The sequence below is a fragment of the Corvus cornix genome, chromosome 1 (assembly GCF_000738735.6).
Source record: "Corvus cornix cornix isolate S_Up_H32 chromosome 1, ASM73873v5, whole genome shotgun sequence".
Classification (NCBI taxonomy): domain Eukaryota; kingdom Metazoa; phylum Chordata; class Aves; order Passeriformes; family Corvidae; genus Corvus; species Corvus cornix.
In genome coordinates, this window is record NC_046332.1 from 33413365 (window position 1) to 33433929 (window position 20565).

The window sequence follows — 20565 nt, forward strand, 5'->3', positions numbered from 1 at the left end:
TTTTAGCCTTCTTGTAGCCACCATCCCACTCCACTAGTGCAGTGCTAGCAATTCCCTTGTTCCCAGCATATCATCTTATCCCCTCTCTGGCACCTCCACACTACCCACAAGCAGTGGGGAGTTGTGGAGAAAGCACAACCTGAGTTAGAACTGTGAGTACGTGTTCTCCTGCATTTGGCCCTCCACTGTGGGATCTCCTCAAGGCCATTGAGCTGTCAGAAAGGTGAGTGCCCGACACAGAGTTGTGAAGGGAGTGCTGTGGCCCTGACATTCACATCTGGCCTGCATCTCTCCCTGGTTTTGGTGGAGAAGACAAGCAAAACGTAATCCAATCACTTCTAGACAAGGCTCGTGGCTGAAGTACATTATCAAGACAAACCTGCTGTACCACTGCTACTAAGAAAGTATTGCTTTTTTGAGTTCTAAGAAATAAAACTAGGAAACACAGGGTGACAGGGAAGGTGAGAACATTCATTCCAATATTACTCGCAATTCTTTGCTTCTCAGATCCTGAAAAAGAAAGCAATTTTAAATTCCCATTAATTTTTTTATTCATTTCCTCAATTTTACTAAACAGAAAGCACTCATTTATATGCTTGTGTGTAGTAGAATGAATTAGGACAAATCCTCTATGGGTTTTAAGATTCAGAATAGCTTATACACCATCAGAATGTTAGGAGGCATTTAGTTAATGTTCTTTTCAGTGCAGTAGTTTGATTTAATCAGCATGAAGTCTGCCCACATGTAAATGCAGTCACTGACCCCTGAAGCACAGAGCCAAACACCGATAGCCTGACTCACTCCAGTGGGCAAGATTCAGATCTCACATAAAGACCAGGGAATAGGACCTACCCATACAAGGCTTGAAACCAACTCATTGGCATAAATGGATTTATTTGTTTGAGGAAGGAAACCAAGATTTACTTTTACTGCACAGACCTGATCATGAGAATACTTTTCACATGTAGGTTTTCTTCTGGGTGAGAAGCCCCATTCAAGTCAGCATTGGCAGGCCCCAGCTATTTACTCTCTATAGTTGGCATTGCCAGCATCAACATTTTTGTTTCAGCTCCACATCAAAATTCATGTGGGTGTAAAGCTTTCCCAGACACAGAGCATGAGCACATGAGCCTCAATATTAATGAGGGAATTGATTAAGCTCTGCTGCACGCATGTGTGTGCAAGAGTGTGAGCATAAGTACCAATTTTAGCTTGGCAGCAGGCTGAAGTGGCTGTTCCATTGATACCCTGCCTGTTTGTTTGCTTATATCTTTCCTTAAAAATATTCCTTTGGGGCTGAAGTGTGTTCAGCTTGCTTTTGGCTCAAAGGTGACTGAAAATGATAGGGGCTGCTTCCAAGTTACAGGAGCCCAAAAGGAATGCAGTTCCTCCTGCACTTGCCCTGCTGGCTTGGTGTTTGTGAACTGGCAGGGGAGTGAAATGAATGACAGCGCCCTCTCAGAGGTGCCCAGAGAAGGATTCTTATCAAATGCTGTTTCCTGCCAAGTCTCACAAACACTGCCAGCCTGCAATGATGGGGACAAGCATTTGGCAGCAAGGCCCTAGGTTTTCGACATCAAACTAGGGGGGAAGGGATGAGGACAAGTGTCACTAGCAGGGATGGGACCACTTATTTTCCTGTATGATAGATGGTCTCCAGAAATTTTGGGAAAGTGTATAGGTGCACTTACCATGCTGGTGAGGCTGTGTTATAAGGTTTGCTTTTCCTTGTTCAGTATCTGAGTGAGTTACTGTGAGAGTGCCTGCTGCCTAGAAAGGATGTGTGAAAAACCACAGTAGGAAAGAGCAGCAGCAGGAGTGCATTAGGAATATTTGCTGATGGACACTGCATGGCAAACGCAGAGGACAGCAGGCCTCTTGCTCTTCAGAGGTGTCAGTGCTTGACACATCCACTGGGAAGTGTGAACAAAATGTAAGGGAGCTTGTTTCCTTCCTCTCTCACACTCTAAGACATTTACTATGTGCATTTGTTGGCCAGGTGGGAATCCTGCTTATAGCATTAATGACACCATCAATCTTGCAGTGTGCAAGTTTCATGTCAGGACAAGGAGATAAAGGTGTTAGAACACACAACAGGATTCAGAAGCATCATATTTGTTTTCCACCTCTACTTAGATACTCACATGAAGCATGGAAGCTCCTACCCAGATATCATGCTCCTAAGTGAATAGAGTAAAATTAGTTCCCCTCCTGTGCAATGGTACTGACTCACTTTTCTCCCTTCCTACATGCATTTCTCATGTCAAAATTATGTTAGCTTTTGGGCAGCTGCTTTCTTTCTTGACAAAGTCAACCTCCTTTCAGGTAACAGCACTGCAAGGGACATTGATTACTAGATAACTGGAGCTGCATGAGAAGGTGACACAAGCTGCGAGCTTAGAATACTGTGTTTGAAGGAAGGAAGTTGGATATTTGACTTACAGAGAGAGGCACAAAAGAGGAAATGCAAAAGGAACAAAAGAAACATGAAAGCTGCCACTATTTCCAGAAAGAGGGAAGAGAATCAGGAAAGACATCTCTGATTCACTATGGACTTGAGGAAGTTGTCTTTGCAAGGAGTGAGCTGGAACAGATTTGAAGATAGATAGATTTGGAATAGATGTGAGGACAGTATGGAGCTCGAAGAAAAGCAGGTGATACAAGAGAAATGCACAGCAAGAGCTGAATGTTCCTGTTTCAGCAGGAAAATTCTGGATAGACCCAGGATGGATAGTTGGATGGATAAGGGTGATGTATTTGAAACAGGAATGAACATGAAAAAATGATCATTAGGAAAGGAAGGAGCTAAGTGCTAAAAGTCTGAAGGATCAGAAATGTCGTTTCATACAAACTGGATATAAGAGAAGCAAAAACAAAACCTGTGAACAAGCACCTTTGGAGTAGTGAAGAGGGGTATCATTTAAAAAATATCATAACTCCACTGTGTTTTGTGATTATTTTGCAATATTTCAGACATCCTCAATGATCTTGTTGCCTCCTTTTCCCCTAGCCATGCAATGTGGCCACCTTGCCTACCTCTGTTGGCTTCTGGTCTTGTTGGCAACATGAATGAGTAACAAGAACCACACTCCTGGACTACTTAATTTCACTGTGCCACTAAGAAGTGTTATTTTAACAGTAATTTTTCTTTGTTCCAGTTTCTTTATCTTCTTGGAAGTGTTGCTGGAAAAAAATTCATTATTGTCTATAAAATTATTTGATGACATTGCTATGGTGATGCAAATTATATTGAATTCTTATATTGGATTCTTACAATAGTCACAGAAAAACAACATTGGGTAAATCTTTTCCAAACTCTTTGAAATTGGTTTTGAAATTATTACACCAGAGTTAAACGGGCAGAGCTCTACTAGGCTGGGCAAAATTAGGCTACTCAAAAGTGCATCACTAACTGCAGATTGCTGCATATGGTCAGTGAGTGGCCTGGTTCTAGCTGTGCAGCTGCTCTGGAGTTCTCTGTTGCCAGAGGTGCACAAGAAATGGACCACAAAGTGGCCATAGACATGGACAAATGGCATAGAGAGCTACATCTGGGAAGCTGGTGTTTCTATTTCCTACAGCCTATTCTGTATCTTCTGTCTACTCAAATGAATGCCGAATTCCTGGGGCTGACATCAAAATCACCTTCCTTGAAAAACTGAAGAAAATACTGTAACCCTTAATAGCAATGAAACCATAGGGATCCTGTAAATGGGTCTCGTGAAACATCTGGAATGTAACTTGTTTTCAAATCATTTATACAACACTGATAGGGCATTTCCCAACCTTATTTCCCTTAGGTGGCTTTGCTGCCTCTGCTTTTCCTACCCATTGCCTCCTTGCCCCATCCCTCTTGCCATTGCCTTCAGCTGTTCCAATGCCCAGCCCCATTTCGAACTTAATCCCTCTCTTCAACTTCTCTTCACTAGTCCCCTTAGCTTCCCAAATTATGGTTGATGGGGTTTTTTTGTTGCTTTTAGCAGATATGCCCTCAAATCCTTGGTAATGAGACTGCAACAGTTTATCAGCATGTGCTCACCTTTGTTCCTCATAGTTTTGTGCCTCAGATGGGCTGATTTCTAATAGACCTGAAATTCAGCCAAAACACCTGGTTTAAATCTGAAGCTATTTCTGATTAATAGTGCCCCCAACCCATGGCTCTCCTAATAGTGTACAGTAATATGAAGCAAGGAGGAAGGGCATGGATGCCAGCAGCACTGGGAACACCAAATCACCCTGGCAGACTGCAGGCATTACAGCGTGGCAGGCACCTCACAGAGTGGAAATGACACTGTTGCAAGAAAATTATATACATAATAAATTGCAGAGGTCATGCTGAGGCAAGCTTTTCAGCACTATACAATACACATGGGAAGAAACAGATCTGTTAGCTTGTTTGTCCTTCCAGGATAGCTGAATACCAGGGAAGTACTGACAATTTTGGGGAGCTTGTGAATGCAAGATACAGCATTTTCACAGGAGTCATATCCAGATACTGGAAGAACTTTTCACAAGAGAAAAGAATGTTGTTTAGGTTTGCTGCTCCACTAAATATAGGACTCCTATCTCTGCAGTAGTTTCTCTTTAGATATGTACTCCTTTCTCCTTTCATTCTCAAGCACACCCAGGCACACAAACAAAAACAAATGAGTTATAAACTAATCAAACTTGTTTTCTTCAGGTTGGAAAGGAAAAGAGATTAATATTTTGATTTCAATTTCCAAATCTTTGGGAGGTGCTCAGATATTATCTGTCATAGTGCTTCCAGCTTCTTGCTGTAATGGTATCAAGTATCTCCCAAGCAATTAAAAAGCAACAAACAATATCGAAATATATTTTGCCATCAGTTCTCTCACCCATTTCTGCTAATGAACAAGCATTACAAGTAGAATTTTTAACTGTGGAGTAAAACTGTGAGCTTTCAGTGAGCAAGAAGAGCTGTAAAAAAAGGCAACATTTATTTTTGGTTTTGGACCTCCAAGATTGAGGTCACTTTTTGTTCCCTCAGGAATGAGATATTTTGTCCAAATCTGGTCTCAGTAACTCCTAGAGTCACAAGCTGCCTCTGTTTGTACAGCTTCACTGTTCCTAGAGAAAGTGATGGGCATCATCAGAGAAGAACTGATGGAGCCTAATTTACTCAGGCCAGTTCCACAGAATTTCTCCAAAAGCAGTTTGAAATGGGGTGTTGAAATCCAGGTCCTAGCTGAAGTTAGCATAAAAAATACCGATGTGTGTTGCTGTATCAGTAGCCTAGAGCAGCCTCTGTTTTCATGGTGTGAAGCTTTATGCTGAAGCTGTCTCATGCCACAGTCTGCTGCTGTATACATCAGCGATTTATTTCCCCAGCATGGATATTTGGGACTCCTAAAGCAGTTCAGAAGGAGCCAAGAAATACAAATACAACAGTATCCTCAAAGAGCTTGGCATTATGAAGAAAGCAAGTTCTACATGTTGCAAGCATTCCTTATACACACACACAAATGGCATTATTTGGGTTCAACTTTCACCAGATGTTCTTCCTCTGACACCGATTTTCCTTGTGCATTATGAACAGATAATCCTACTTACACATCCTGTCAAGCACACAGAGCCGAGTATTATTTGTATACTGCTTCTCTTTAAGTTGCCCAATAAATATTTCAGTGGCTTCATGGATGGGGGACACTTACAAGACAGCTCCTCAGGAGGCACTTCTGGGAGAGGAAGAACTTTGTCAGCTGGAGTCCTGCGGTTTTGCTGTATTATTCACTGCTGTGGGCTTGGGGAGGAGGAGAAGAGCCCTGTTGCAAGGAGTAATGGAAGTTGCACTTCGGCAATGGGCGATAGGAGGCAAGGACGCCAAGTAGCTGCTGCTCACTGTCTGCCACTGGGATACAGGTAACCACGTCTACAGCTGTAGGTACCAGGCCGAGAGAAGGCACCTTGAGGAACAGTTTCTAACTTCTAAGAACAGAAACCAACTAACTTCGTACAAAATCCCGGGCTGCCAAGGACAGAGCCACCTACTAAGTCCGAGAAGCATTGGCTGAGTAGCAGAACAGTGGGAGGCTAATCATGAAAGACCTGAAAATCACCAGTGTTTTTATGCTGGCCGTGATGTACATTCGAGAAATTTTTGGCGAGCTTTCAAATAAAAATAACTCCGAGAAGAAGCCCGATCGTAGAAACCAGCCCCGAACCCCTGCGAACAGGCTTTTTTTTCCCTTTGCGCTTTCCCTAGCCGAAGGTGACACCGAAAGAGTTTCTGTAAAAACTTTCCAGGCTGAGAAATACTAAATTACTTCCTTCAGGGGCGGAGACACCCCCCACTCGCTCCACGGAGACTTTACCCGGCGCTGAACCCGAACAGGGGCCCACTGAATCTCCCGAGCGGAGCCTGCCCAGGGGAAGGGGAGGCTGCCCAAGGGGAAGGGATCCCAGGGCAGGAGAGGCTGCTCAACGGGAAGGGATCCTGAGGGAAGCGATCCCGACCTGAGGAAGAGCTCCCGCCCCCTGCCCTCGCCCCGCGGCGCTGAGGGGGCGGGGCGTGTCACGGGGGCGGGGCGCCGGGCGGTCACGTGACGCGGGAGAGGTCCGGCAAGGCCCGAGGAGGAGCTCGGCCGCCGCCATTTTCCTGCGGCGCCCAGTGCGTGTCCCTGTCCCCGGCCGGGCGGGCGCGCAGGGGGAGGGGACGGCGGCCGGGGGAGGGGGGCGGGAGGAGGAGGAGGAGGAGGGGTCCCTGCTCGGGTGACAGGTCCGTCCCTGAGGGCGGAGCGGGGGCCGCCTGCGGCACGGCGGGGTGAGGAGCCCGCGCAGCTCCATCCCCCCGGCGACTCCTCCCGTCCCGGCCCCTGAGGAGGGAGCGGAGCCGCGCTCGGTTCCAGCGCCGCCAGCGAGCCCGCCATGTCCGGCCAAAGCCTCACCGACCGCATCACGGCGGCGCAGCACAGCGTGACCGGCTCGGCCGTCTCGAAAACCGTGTGCAAGGCCACGACCCACGAGGTCATGGGCCCCAAGAAGAAGCACCTGGACTGTGAGTACCGGGAGGGGACGGCGGCCCCGGGGCTCTCCCCGAGCGTCCCACCGACGCTCGGCCTGTCGCGGGGTCCCGCTGCGGGGCTGCCGCCCATCTCACCGGCCTCGTGGGGACGGGAAGCCTCCTCAGGCGGAGGAGCTCAGGGTTTCAGCGTAGGGCATTCCCGGAGGGCGGGGGCGTAGGGTCGGGGACGTGGCGATGGAGAGCTTGGGAGAGGCTGTTCAGTGTATCTGCTCTCCGAAAGGGGCCTTGCTAGCTCTTCCTTATGCACAGGGCCCCGGACAATGTGAGCTTCTGAAGGACAGGACCTGCCCCATACCCCTTTCTTCGGGAGAGAGAGAACCGGGGAGGCCAGGCAGAGGAATGGGCTGCAATTTCCTTACTAATTGGTCTCATTTGCGTCTTGCTAGGGCAGCACTCCCTTATTCTCTAGAGGAGGTGCAGGAGTTTCAGGAAGGAATAGCTGATCAGTTATCTTAATTATTTTCCAGGTTGTCTACCAGGAAAAAAAATTAAAAAATCCTTCTTTAACAATCCTGTAACTCTTCCACGTAGGAAAATATGTGAAAAGAGTGTTCGAGGGGTAAATCTCTCTCAGTGAGAATGTTCCTAGTTCTTTCTAGTTTGTCTCATTCACTTGGGAAGATGTATCTCAGAGGACTTCTTTAGAACTTCACCTGATCTTAACATACTGTACAGGGACTGACCATTTCTCAGCTTCTGTTAAGAAGAGATCAAAGGTGGGAAGTCTTAGAAGGTTTTCTATCAACTCTGATCCATCCGGATGATTATGAAGAGAATGATGAGCACCAAAGTTCACATTAGTGTGTGTCTCACCAAGCTGTAAGGTCACAAGATTGGGGAAGTTCTTGGTCTGAATACCTGATTGTCTTGCATCTGTTTATTCTAGGCCTTTTAAGGACAGCCCCCCCACTCCCTTTCACCTTCCCCAATATATAATGAAAGATACTGGAGAGATATGTGTGTCTATGCCCTCTATGAGTGTGCTTTCTCCCTTCATCCCACCCACGTCTGTGAGGAGAAGGTTGAGTCTTCATGTGTCTTGAGTCTGTGCCTTCTGAATTGCTCTGTATCCAAATGAGAACACTAGATGATAGCAGTAGGATTAATTGTACTGTAGTTCTTCCTTCTTTCCACCAAAACATGTCCATGTTAAAGGTTTAAGAAATTCTTGTTCTGCAAGTACCTGAGAGCGATCTGATCAATTTCTTAGGGTAGTCCCAGAACAGCTGCTGTCTCTTTTTGGTATTCCCTCATTCATTTCATCTTTTGCCTGAAGATGATAATAACTGAGTGGCCTTGTTATTTTTGGTTAGCTAAGGGTATCAGAATACTGAGGAAATCCTTGGGCTTTGAGTAACTTATAGGCAGGTAGAGAAAACACCTTGTCATATGGCATATGTATGAAATCGTGATATTACTGGATTTCATACAGCAGAAGTGAGGCTTTCTAGAGAACAAACTTTGTCAGGTTTAGCCTGTAATATTGGTAAAAGTAGTTTCAGTAATAAGGCATTTAGGAGCTTAATTACTTTGTGGTATAAGCTTTATTGAAAAGAATATCAAGCTGGACAGAAAATTGCTCTTTGAGTGTTTTGTGTGTGTAAAAGGGTGATGTTCTGAACAGGGCTGCTGGGAGACAACCTAATGGAGACCTCCAGGGTGCTACTGCAGAAGGGTGCCTGGACTTCCTTAGAAAGCTGTCTGGTAGCTGCTGGATGAGAAGACAGTTTCAATTTCTGTGTTTCATTTTGCTTCTCTAGAGTGTCAGGAGTTTTAGTTTCTGTGTCTCTCTAAGAATTCTTTTATCAGAGCAAAGCAAACTTTTTTTTTAATTAGTCCCTCTTTTTAATGGTTAAAATACATTGTGGCTAGATGTTTTGTGTGCTACCGTAATATGTTTGCTAGAAGTCTCTGTTCCTGGCATCAGGAAATGACACATGGTCTTGTATTTTGAACATTTTCTTTGTTCGTACCCTGTGTGGTTGTATGCTTTAAAATAAATGGTTTTTACGCAAGCTGTGACTCAAGGCCCACTTCTGAACTATTTGTACACATCTTCCTTTTACAACAGTTCAACTAGGTAAGTCCTGTGAACTGGTATCTCATTGTGAATGATAATTAATACACCACTCTTCATAGGCAGCATGCTGCCTTAATATTTTTCTGATTATTGTTTATTATGATAATACAGTTAAAACTTACTTTGCTATACGTTGTGTCCTGGGTGAATGGATAAGTTGAGTTTTCCTACACTGTCCTGTAATGAAGTCTTAGTTTTGTAGCATGTTCTGTGACCATGACATACATTCTTGTTAATGTGGTCTCTGTATTTCTTGTACATATCTCAAGATTTCTGATTGTCCTGTTACTGAAATTCTTTCTTCATTAAGCTTGAGCTGTCATGAACAGATTTAACTCGCTCAACCTCATGTTAACTCATAAAATGGAGGGAAATCTGACAGATACTCATGAACATGGTTTTTCCCTGTCCTTATTTATCTTGCTCTTGACTGTGTCTGTAGTTTCAAAACTGAAGTGCTCTCCATCCTAGTTTACCTCTGTATTTCCCTCAGTGATGGTTGTCTTGATCAAGGAAGGTAGAAAGGCATTCTTTTCTTAGCCCATGATGATTAAAATATAATCTACTTCAAAGAATGCTCTTTCTCTTCCATTACAAAGCTTAGTTGTTTGGTTTGAGGGAGAAAGACTTCTAATTTACAAGTGGACATGGCTTGTGATAGGTAGTAACATCATCTTGGGGCTGTATACTTGAATATATGATACTGGTTTTTTCTTCTGTTTTGAAGGTCCAGCCTTAGAGCTGTGTTAAGGATTCTGTCTGGTAATCTAAATGCTGCTTTTGTTATGATGGATTACAGAAATCAGACAGGTTTAATAGCCTTGGAACCCTCAAAGCATAGTTCATGAATTTCTTTTGTGTAAAACCTAGTTTCACTGGGACTTTCTCCTGGTTTTTACGCTATCTGAGCAGTGGAAGCTGTAAACTGGTTTGTGGGTTTAACTTGCCCACTGAGATTGATACAACCCTTTCTTTCTAGTTAGCTTTTTGTCTCCATGTTGAGTGCTGGATAGTGATGGTAAGAACAATTACTTTAAGTTGTTTTAATATAAATGCTGCTGGGAAACTTGTTGCCAGATTTCACTCCTCCTTTACGTGATTCTGGGGGGAGGTGTGCTTGTGTATGGTGGATAAATAATATTAGGAATACCTGAAGATACATTAATATTCAGAATACCTTAAGTTAATGCCAAGTAGATTTCACTGGATTGGTTCAGTGAAACTGCTGTAGCAGTGACAGCTCAGTAGCGTAAAAACGTTTGTGTACATGTGCATGTTGCGGAGTGTACTTAAAACAGCTTTGTTGTGATACACATTTAGGGTTGGCCTCTTGAATGAGTGTGGCATAGTAACCCTATCTGCTTGTAGCTAATGGAGTAGCACTCTTTAAAGGAGAATGTGGATGGATGACTTGGAAGGAAGTTGCGATGCTGTAATTATCCATTCTTAACAGGAAATATCTCTATAGTTAAGCCACAGTGTAATTTCCTTGATTTCTTATTGTGAAAGAAAATGTGTATTTTTAAGGAAGACGGTAAACCAGAACCCTGCCCTGTGTTGGGTAGATGTCTGTGAGAAGCTGTGTAAGTGAAAGTAAACTTGAAGGAGCTTGTTGGGAATTTAATTCCTAAGTCCCTAGTGTCAGCTGCTTTGGTTTTGTCTAGAGGCTACTACTAGGACAGAGAAAAGTCCAGCTAAAGACTTGCTCAATGTCTGTGCTGGGGACAGCTTCTATTTCAAAATGAGATGGTACAAAGAGGGTAACTTGTAGAACTGAGGGATCATTGCTTTTCCCTGTATCACACAAGAGATTTCTAAGAAATCTGGGAATTTTAAGTGTTCGCTTGCCTTTAGATGCTAAAGTGTAGCTGGGTGATGAGGTGAATTAACTCCTAGTTCTGTGGATGGTTCTGTGTTCTCCAGTAGAAACAGATTATCCATATTCCTTTTATGGTATTGTGATGCTTCAACAAACTCATATTTTGTGTCTGGTTTTGGCAGAATCACCTGAAGTTTCTTGCGGCTTTGCTTCCCATTCTGTAATTGACTTAAATTTCTGGAGGCAATCCATTGTTATTTTTGCTTAGAAATGTTCTTTGTAACTGTAATTATTGCAAATACAAATAATTGCATTATTACAACTTTCTTTTGAAGTATTCATTTTTATCTCTTGAATTTTTCTGTGATTCCTTCATCATTTCTTTCTTCAGCCAACTTTCTTACTTTTTACTAGAATTCCTTTGGAATATTTGTTCGTGTCTTTTAGTAGAGTATGAGAACTATCATACTCCTCCTGGCTGCCAGAGTGACAATTTTCTACCACAGCTGCTCATATGCAGAAAGAATAGCCATGTAGTTGTGCAGCTGTTGTTTTATTTTACTTAGCCTGAAGCAGTATTCTACTTCAGATGAGGTAAGAGGCAGGAGCTAAGGAGGAGAAGCTATAGGACACCTGCAATCAGCTTCCTGTGAATCTTCATACCACCATTGTTTCCCTTTAGCTGGGATTATTCAGGTGTTATGTAACTTTGGGCTATAGCTCTAGTTGAGATCTTTGTTTTTTAATTTTTTTTTTTAATGGTGCTGTCATCTCTTGCATCTTCTAAAAGTGATGCTTGGGAGAAGCATTCTTTTGCAGTTCAGCCTGTGACCTAATGATCTATTTCAGTCTTCAGTTCCTAATCCTAAAATCAGTTTTTGATTTGTAGATGTGAAACTTTTAAGTTGTCCCTAATGACTTGGCTTACAAAGTGATGGTAATACGAGAGATGACTTATCCAATGTGGAATTTAAAGCTTCCCGGTTTTTGCGTATGTTGCCTTATGTAAAGTACATGATCTATTGATGATGGTAGAATTCTGAGAAAGTTCACTTACAAAATGTTACTGATGTCTTGCTCCCCCTGGAAAATGCAACATTATTTCTGGAGCAGAGACACTTTTGTATTTGAAAGCTTAATTTTTTAAACAGCTTTCTTAAATTCAAATTTCTCTATACCATTAAGATATTTTCACTCTAAACATCTCACACATGAATTAATGCTTGAAAAATAGCACACTGCTTTACTACTGGTAGGATATGTGCACTTTCCTGTAAACGTGAAGTAGCTGTTTCTCAAGCATGATAGAAGAATTGTAAATGTCTTGTTTATAAAGTCTTGAAGCCCTCTACTGGGGCAGTTATTTATTATTTCCAAATAGTTTGCAATACAGTTTAAAGCAATAATCTCAAGTATGTGTTCTTACTTTTGAGTATTTTAGCAAACTCGTCTGCTGCAAACTTTGCTTTTTGTTCATGAGTATGCAAATTTAACCATTTAGACTTTCTGCTGGTCAAAATCTTAACTCTGGGAGTAGTTGTAATTTTGAGCTTAATGTGATCTTGCAAAGACTTGGGTATGAGAGAGATTTTATTACTGATTATATCTGCAGCCACTTAGAAGTAACCAACAAGTAAGTAACAAAAAAAGAACGCAGTCAAGTGGAAAGAAGCTTTTGTTGCTATAAAATTGTTGGGTTTGATGTTTTCCTTGCTCTTCTAGCTGTTTTCTCCGTTGTGAAATATGATCATGAGTGGGCAGGTTATGAACTCTTAGTAAGTTCAAAGTAACTGTATCCTTCAAAACTTGAAGAAGTAGTGTTCTATTTTGTATTTCACCCCTAGCTTATATCAGAGCTTTATCAATTGGCTGGTAGTTTCTAAACCTAAAAACAATGTTAGTAAGTTCAGTGCTAAGGTGTGGTAGTCTTAAGTCTTCTTACAGTAAATCCAAGTTATGAGTAATATGTGATGAATTGGGTATTGGGATTTTAGAAATTAGGGAACTAAGCTGTATTTAACTGTGTGAGAATAACTTATTGAAGTTAAGCTTTTCATACAGATTTAGCAAATACGCTGGATTTTCTGGTTGTGACTAAACATCTCCTGTGCTATTTTGCTAAAGGAGCTTTATTAAAGTAATGCTTATCTGGATCATTTGCAATATTATACAAGGGTAAATTAGGCTTTTACAAGTTTTACTTCAAAAGAGAGGGTGTAAATTGACAAGATCTACACCAAAATTTGACTTGGGCATGTTAATTCACAGAATGAAGCATAAGGGAATATCCTGAAATGAACAGTGGTGTCATAAAGTGAAATCCTGAGAGTTTTATGCAGGTCATGACATAAGTAGTCTAAATTAAATAAGAACACCTCACAAAGTGGGGATTATACTAGTTCTGAGCTCTCCTATGTACTTCCATTCATACCTATGTTAATTTACAGAGAAGTTCTCCACATCAACTCCTTTTTAATTTTCTCCTGAAAAGACACTTTTGAAATCTTCACTTGCTGTCCTTTATTGCTTTCTCCCAAGCAAGCAGTCCTTCAGTCACAACATTTGTGTGCTCCAGCAGTGGTGCCATTCTAGCAGGAGTGATTCTTTTGCTGATGTGGGAGGTGAGATGTTTGCATGGATTGAAACTGCTCTGGTATTTCACATACTTACTCTAAATATGGTGCTTGCAGTAGCTCAGCTATTCCAGTTGCTGGCTGTGTATTATGACAACAACAAAGTGTCTGTCTTGTTTGTAACCTTTTGATTTTTTGAATAGTTAGTTTAGTAAAATTTAAAGCACAAATTGTGAATCCGTAATAACGCTGTTTCCTAGTTAAATAATTAGTGTATAAACAAATTTTCCATCTTAATAACTTGTGAAAAAGGATATTTTTTTATCCATTTATAAAAAGGTGATAATGAGGTTCATATCATTCCTTAGTTACTTTTGCTCAAAAAAAAGAAAAATGAACCCAACAAAACCAAACCAATTCTCTGGTATTCATCTGCACAGCATGTTTCTAAAATTACCGTAGTAAACTAGATTTCAGGCCCAGAGATGGTAACAAACAAAGTTTTAAATTAAACTCAGGTTACAAAACTATAGACAAAAGTAAACGTGTTTTAAATACTTATTTTTAATTAAAAAAAAAAAAATCTTTCTCTTCAATCTGGCAGTAAATCCACTCAGAGCAGCTCTGGTTGTCTGTGATTTGTTACTCTATCTGCCAGGTGAGAAGGTTGAATGCCTTGGCTGTCAAAAGGTAGAAGTGGGTGTCTTCATGTTCCTTGGTGTTCTGAAGGGCTGCTTGTAATGTGCTTTGCTGTTGGTGGTGGTTGGTTTTTTCTGGGGTGGATACTGAACTGTAAAGTGACATGGAAGTGTATCTATATGTGTCTTTTGCTGTCCACATGTGTGTTTTTTGTCTTGGGTTTAGTTTTGTTATGGAGTATGTCCCTCTCTCCCCCACTTCTTCCCGTATGTTCACAAGTTGCATCACCGTTTCACCTACATTTGCTTGCAGTTGCACTTGGTTTATTTGGCTGATATCTCCAGTCTTGCTGACAAATGGGTTGATATTTAATTGGAAATGCGGTCACACTTGAATTTGATTTATCCCCTTTACTTCTCTCTCTGCCCAATATTACCATTATAGTTTCAGCCATCATTGCAACCTATTTCAAACGTGATGAATTTTTCTGATCAACAACTCTGTATTCTGGATCTGACCTTATTTTCTATGTGAAGTGTAAAATCTTTTTTGAACTGTTGTAATGATTAAGTCTCCATACAGGGAATAGTGGTGTTATTTGATCAGGTTTAATTCTGTCCCCTTTTCTATTTGCCAGAAGCCATTGGTGATCATAATTCAGCATGTATGCTGTTATGGAGAGATTAAAAATAACTTTCATTTAAAAACCAGTTTGTTAGGAATATTTACTTGATTACGTATTGCAGCCTCATACAGTTGTAGTTCACAAAGTAATTCTTCATTTCTGGGTTGATGTAAAGCTGGCTTCATTGAATCTTGCTTACTCATGAAATGCCTTTGTTCTTCTGTCTTACAAGGGGCACTTAAGTCTAATATTTACATAAATGGTTATGTCAGTTTGTAAGTTTTAGGGCTGAAATTCAGGTGTTTTATTTGCAATTACTTTTTATTCATCGTGAACCACAACTAGTTCAAATCCTAGTTGCAGATAAAAAAAATGTCTTTTTGAATAATATCCTTGTGTTCTTTTTTTCTCTTGAGAAGTCTCTTTACTGCTTAGAAATATATTGGAGTCCTTAGGTAGTAAATTTTGAATTAATTCTCTGCATGTCCATGTCCCTTAGCTTTCATTGATATAGCCATGCTCTGATCAGCTGGTTTTTAGTCAGATGACTAAATTTGGATTTATTATCCTTTAAATCAGTTTTCCTGTTATATATTAATAACCTGTCTTAAATTTGTTAGGGATTATTTCTCCCTAGAGTGCTTGCATTTCAGTCATGAGTGTTACAGTATAGCACTTCAGAATAAAATTTAGAGTATCAAAAATACATATGAAGTGGATTTTAATCATAGGAATAGAAGAAAGAAATAAATGGAAACCAAATATGAACACCTCTGCATTTGCAGACTGTAGTTATTTCTAATAAGGGTATGTAATGCGTAGTAAGTTGTCACATTTGATTAGCAGTTGAATGGAAAAGCTCAGGATGCACAACTCTTGGCTGTAAGCTGTTTCACACATGCAGGGAGTAGCACACTGTTGGGCTTTGAGGAAAAATGGTTGTCTGGATACAGACTTTTATTTTTAGGTTCTTGATAGTTAATAAGGAGATAGCCCATACTGTTTTTGTGACCTGTTCAGCTGAAATGCTTTGCCACTATGTAGCATCATTTAAGCCTATCAAGTGTAACATAAGTCAATTTCCAAGCAGGTTACTTTACATTAAAAATCTGGAATATATGAAGTTTGTTTCAGTGCCAAATTTGGTGTGTAAGCAGATGGAAATCCAAAGAAGTTTTTGTGCTAGTTCTTAAATACTAGGGAACAGCACAGTTAGTTAAACTTCTGATGCTTGGAATTTCATTGTTATGAACTTGAAGCTCATGCATTTCTAGTGGCTGATTTTCTCTCTTGTTTTGCTGGGTTTTTTTGCTTTTTGTTTACACACAGTTAGTTTATGAGGAGACTTTCTTCATATTTAATGATTTGTAAGTAAAATACAGTGAGTTGGAGGAGATGCTTTTGTCCTTATTTTAAACTGTTAATGAGGAGTCTTTGTAGACAGGAATGTGGTCAGTCTCTTGGTATATACTAGGGCTGACACAAGATGTCTTAACACCTAGTTTTATTATAGCTCCATGTTCCTTTTAGCTCTGAGGTTTTAACCAATGAACAAACTTTACTTTGAAGCAAATGGAATAACTATTTTTGCCTTTTTTGAGCTTTTCTTACAAAACAGTTTAATTTTAAGGATAGAACCTGGCTGAAGGTCTCTTTCCTTTTACTGAAAACCCAAAGGCAGATGTTATTTACTTCTTCACTTGGCATTAGTTTATCTTAGAGGCTGTTTGTGACAGGGACATGTCTTTGTTCATGGTAAATAGAGAAATTCCCAGCTGAAAGCTGTGGATACTGAGGAGTTCTTTCTGTATACAATTTCCCTTACCCATCCAGTTTCAGACTTAAGAGTTTGAAACTCTGTGTTGGCTCTGACACTTTGTGAAACTTGATGACCCCATGGTCACTAGTGAAGGGCTCAGGAACAGTCTCTAAAACTGAGGAATGAGGGAAAGAACTGATTTGAATTTATGAAACTCAGACATAACAACGTTGCTGTAAAGAGGGTATGTTCCTCTTTGTAAGGTCCTCTGCTTTATCGACTGAAAATTGGTAAAGCTTAATGTATGGTCCTGGAAAAATTCAGCTTCCTTTTCACTCTACGTGTTAAATGAAGATTGTTCCTGCACCATCCTAACCTCTATCACAGTATATTTAAAAATTTTTACTCTGAGCATCTTTGACATGGTCTGTAAGGAATGGTTTTGTTGTGCCCTTCAATGTTGTGCATTGAAGATATACTTAGGATGAGCCAGGGTGAGTTTTGTTTGGTCAGAGAGCTCCAAATATCTCAAGGGACATGTTAGTCTAAATTGAAAAAGGAAGTAAAAGCTAAGTTAAGCAGACATTTCCAACATTTCTATTAATAGAATGGAAGAATTTAGCTGTACTTTTGCTTGACTGCCTCCCTTCATGGAAGAGCTGCACACTCAGAGTACATGAGTGTCAGTTGAAACAGTTTAGTGGTGATACCTCTGTTTTTATGGGAAGAGAGGGTTTTTTTTAAGCTCTTGTGCTCTGCTTTATCCAGTTTTCTAACAGTTCATGTCAAAATCTGATCCTGTTTTGGTCAAAAGAAAAGTTATGAAAGTGGCTGTCAGTAACAGATCTCCTTTAATGAGTTCACCTACTTTTAAGTGCAAAAAGTGAAATAGATTGTATGGAATTGATGGAGCTTGCATTAAAATGGCTGCAAGAAGTGCTCTAAATCCATGTATCATGAACTTTCCTTGTTGCTTAAAAAATGGTAGTTTATAAAGTAGTGACACTTTTTTAACCAAAATTACTAGAATTTTGCATGTCACCAAATGCATTGACACGGAAGGAGCAGTTTCATGTTTTTTGTTACGCTGCTTTCTCCTATTCCTGATGGGAAAAATGAAGATTAGTCTCACTGAGGAGTAGACAGAAGTCATATAAAAATGTCTGATGTGCAGAGTATTTTTTTGTTTTTCATTATAGAGAAAGATAAATCTCAGACACATTGTGCAAAACTGTGTGTTCAGACTGTTTCATATAACACCAGGGAGTACAAAATTTAGCCTATTTGATCTCTGAGATACCAGCTCAAGTACCCAACTGCCAGTCACTTTGTAGGAGAAGGATGGTGTTTGATTTTCACTGAATTATAAATACTTGAAGTTTGAAGATTTGCTGCTTTGATCATTCAAACAATTCAGGTACTTTGTCAGGAGTTGTTGGGGTTCTTTTTCTTTAAGAAAATTCATTATATGGTATAATAGGCAAATAGTCTAAACTGCTTTCCTCCTTGGTCTGTTAACTGAGATTTGGTAAGGAAATTTTTGCAGCAACCTTTGGGCAAGTGTTTTTAGTTTATAATCTTGAGGGTTACCATTTTGAGGTTGACCAACTTCTTTTATAGAAAATAGGAGAAAAAAGTATTCCTCAGCAGAGCTCCTTCATGAAATCTGTGTTTTGTTTGTCACTTATTAGTTGATTCTATTGTCTTTGCCTTATTTTCCCCTCTTTTCAGGTTTTTCCACTTTTGTTGGACTATTTAGGTTATTGTTTATAACCCTTTAAATCACAGCTACATTGAGATCTGTTAAGCTCTGTTTAGTCAGCTACAAGAGTAAGTGATCATCTGACAGGACACTGCTGTATGTATTTCCTGAGAGATATACAGAAAAGTAAGATAAACAGATTATCCATACAAAATAGGAAATACTGCACAGCTGGATTTGTAGTATGATGTGTGTAAAGCTTATTCATAGTAGAAATCTGGGTTAAAGCTATCATCTGAGGAGGTTTTCTCCAATAGGTGGGCATTGTGCTATTTATAGAAAAAGCATTTGCACTCTTTTGTAATAAATAGTACTAATTTTAAAAACCTTAATAATTTGGACTTCCTTCTACTTTATACTGTGCCAGAAAAGCACCATTTGCATTAATTTTATATATTGGACTTTTGATACTTACTATATTAAAACAAACCCAAATTAGTAATTTTTGCATCTCTATGATGTTTGGAAGAACACAATGTAATAAACAAACCGTTTTAGAATATAGCTTAAACTTCTTCGGTCTTAGGTGCAAAAATTTCCCAGGTTTTTTCGCTTTATCATAATTCTGCAAATCTGTGTAAGTACATGAAAAGCATTTAAATGTGTTGGTTTTTAACCAATATACTACAGGGGTGAAAGGACCTGTAGTAGGTGCTGTCGCACCATTATAGACTCTCTTGACAGTACAGCTGTTTTGTGCGACATACTAGCATGGACTCTTGCCAAAAGGAAACATATTTCTACAGAATTACAAGTTCAGGTTTTGGCTGGGTTTTTTCCAGTAGTTAACGAGACAGCACAGTTTTTTCCAGTAGTTAACCAGAAGCTGTAGAGGTTGATATCTACCAAGAAATATGTCCTACCATGCATCAGGTACGCACATCTTCATTGGCAGTTCCAGCACTGATGGAGGAGGGCAAATACAGAGGCATAACTCCTTTAACTTAAGTATGTGCTTCCTGACAGCTCCCAAAGGCATTCAGGAAAAATGTGGTGTTCTTGCTCAGAGTTAGATTTTGTTCAAAAGGAAATCTAATTTCCAAAATCTGGTTTTAAAATGGGAGAGAATAACAGATATTCTAAACAACTTTACTAGAGTAAGACCTTTGAGCTACTGAAATGAGACAAGTATTGAAGTAGGAAAACCTCAGATCACATGGCTTTGGTTTTCTCTTATCTTTGGTTTTGTCTATTAAACTAATCAAAGATGCAGCACTGCTGTTCAAAGAGAAAATAATGTGAATTACATGTGTTTGATTAATTCCAAAATAATGAAGGTCTTGAGAATTTTTTGGCTTGAAGATCTGTTCAGTGAGATGTGGTGGCAGGAGGTCAGTTTGGTGTTAATGCTCACTGGTTTCAGTTTCACTGTGCTCTGCAGAGATGGTACATCACTACTATAAAATTGCTTCCTGGTGCCTCTTTGAGAATAAAGGGAAGTGGAATGTAAACATCTAAGAAACACCTAAATTATGCTTGTGTGGATACTCTGTGTATTTAGAAGATACATATATTTAGATTCAGAAAGTGTGCTAGAAGCGTTTACTGCCAAGATGTGCTGTGTGTGAAGTCTGGCGTTTGCTCCTCTGTAATGCAGGTTTAAGGAAGTCACAGATGTTGGAAGGTGACATTGGCTGAGAGAGCTGGAGTTCTTCAGTATGGATACAAGAAAGCTGTAGGGAGACCTCACTGCAGCCTACCAAGTACCTGCAGGGGGCTTGTAAAAAGGAGGGAGAGGGACTTTTTATATGGGTAGGTAACGATAGGTCAAGGGGAAATGGCTTTAAACTGACAGAGGGCCGGTTTGAATTGGATACTAGGAAGAAATTCTTCACGGAGAGGGTGGTGAAGCACTGGAACACGTTGCCCGGAGAGGCTGTAGGTGCCCCATCCCTTCAAGTGTTCAAGGTCAGATTCGATGGGACTTTGAGCAGCCTGATCATGAGTGGCATTCATGCTATAAGGGGGTGTTGGAAGTAGATGATCTTTAAGGTCCTTTCCAACATAAACCATTCTATGGTTCTGTGATAGGTACTTTGGCTGTACTTTTTAACAGATATCATCTGAATGTCATATGAGCCAGGGGAATGAAAGTTGAGATTAGGAGTTCCTTGCAGGATTGAGGAGGATTAGATACTGAAGAAAACCCTAGTTACGTTAAAGGTTTACCTTCTTGAAAAAATACAAGTTGTCTTGCTGCAGAACTACTGTAGAGTTGTGCTCATTGAGGATTCTTTGTTCTGTGGTGTCTGCTGTTAACAAAATG

At 40.4% G+C, this 20565-nt stretch overlaps 1 protein-coding gene across 8 annotated transcripts in view; it reads left to right on the forward strand.

The window, feature by feature from the left end:
- The first annotated feature begins 6709 nt into the window (after positions 1-6709).
- Positions 6710-20565, forward strand: part of PICALM (phosphatidylinositol binding clathrin assembly protein) — a 66577-nt gene continuing 52721 nt past the window's right edge. For 3 of the 8 annotated variants that reach the window (XM_039562329.1, XM_039562337.1, XM_039562344.1), the window contains exon 1: positions 6710-7015. In XM_039562329.1, the coding sequence (XP_039418263.1) occupies positions 6886-7015 (130 nt within the window). In that variant the 5' untranslated portion in view covers positions 6710-6885. The remainder of the gene's footprint in view (positions 7016-20565) is intronic. The other 5 variants (XM_039562351.1, XM_039562356.1, XM_039562367.1 and 2 more) reach the window with 4 other exon arrangements.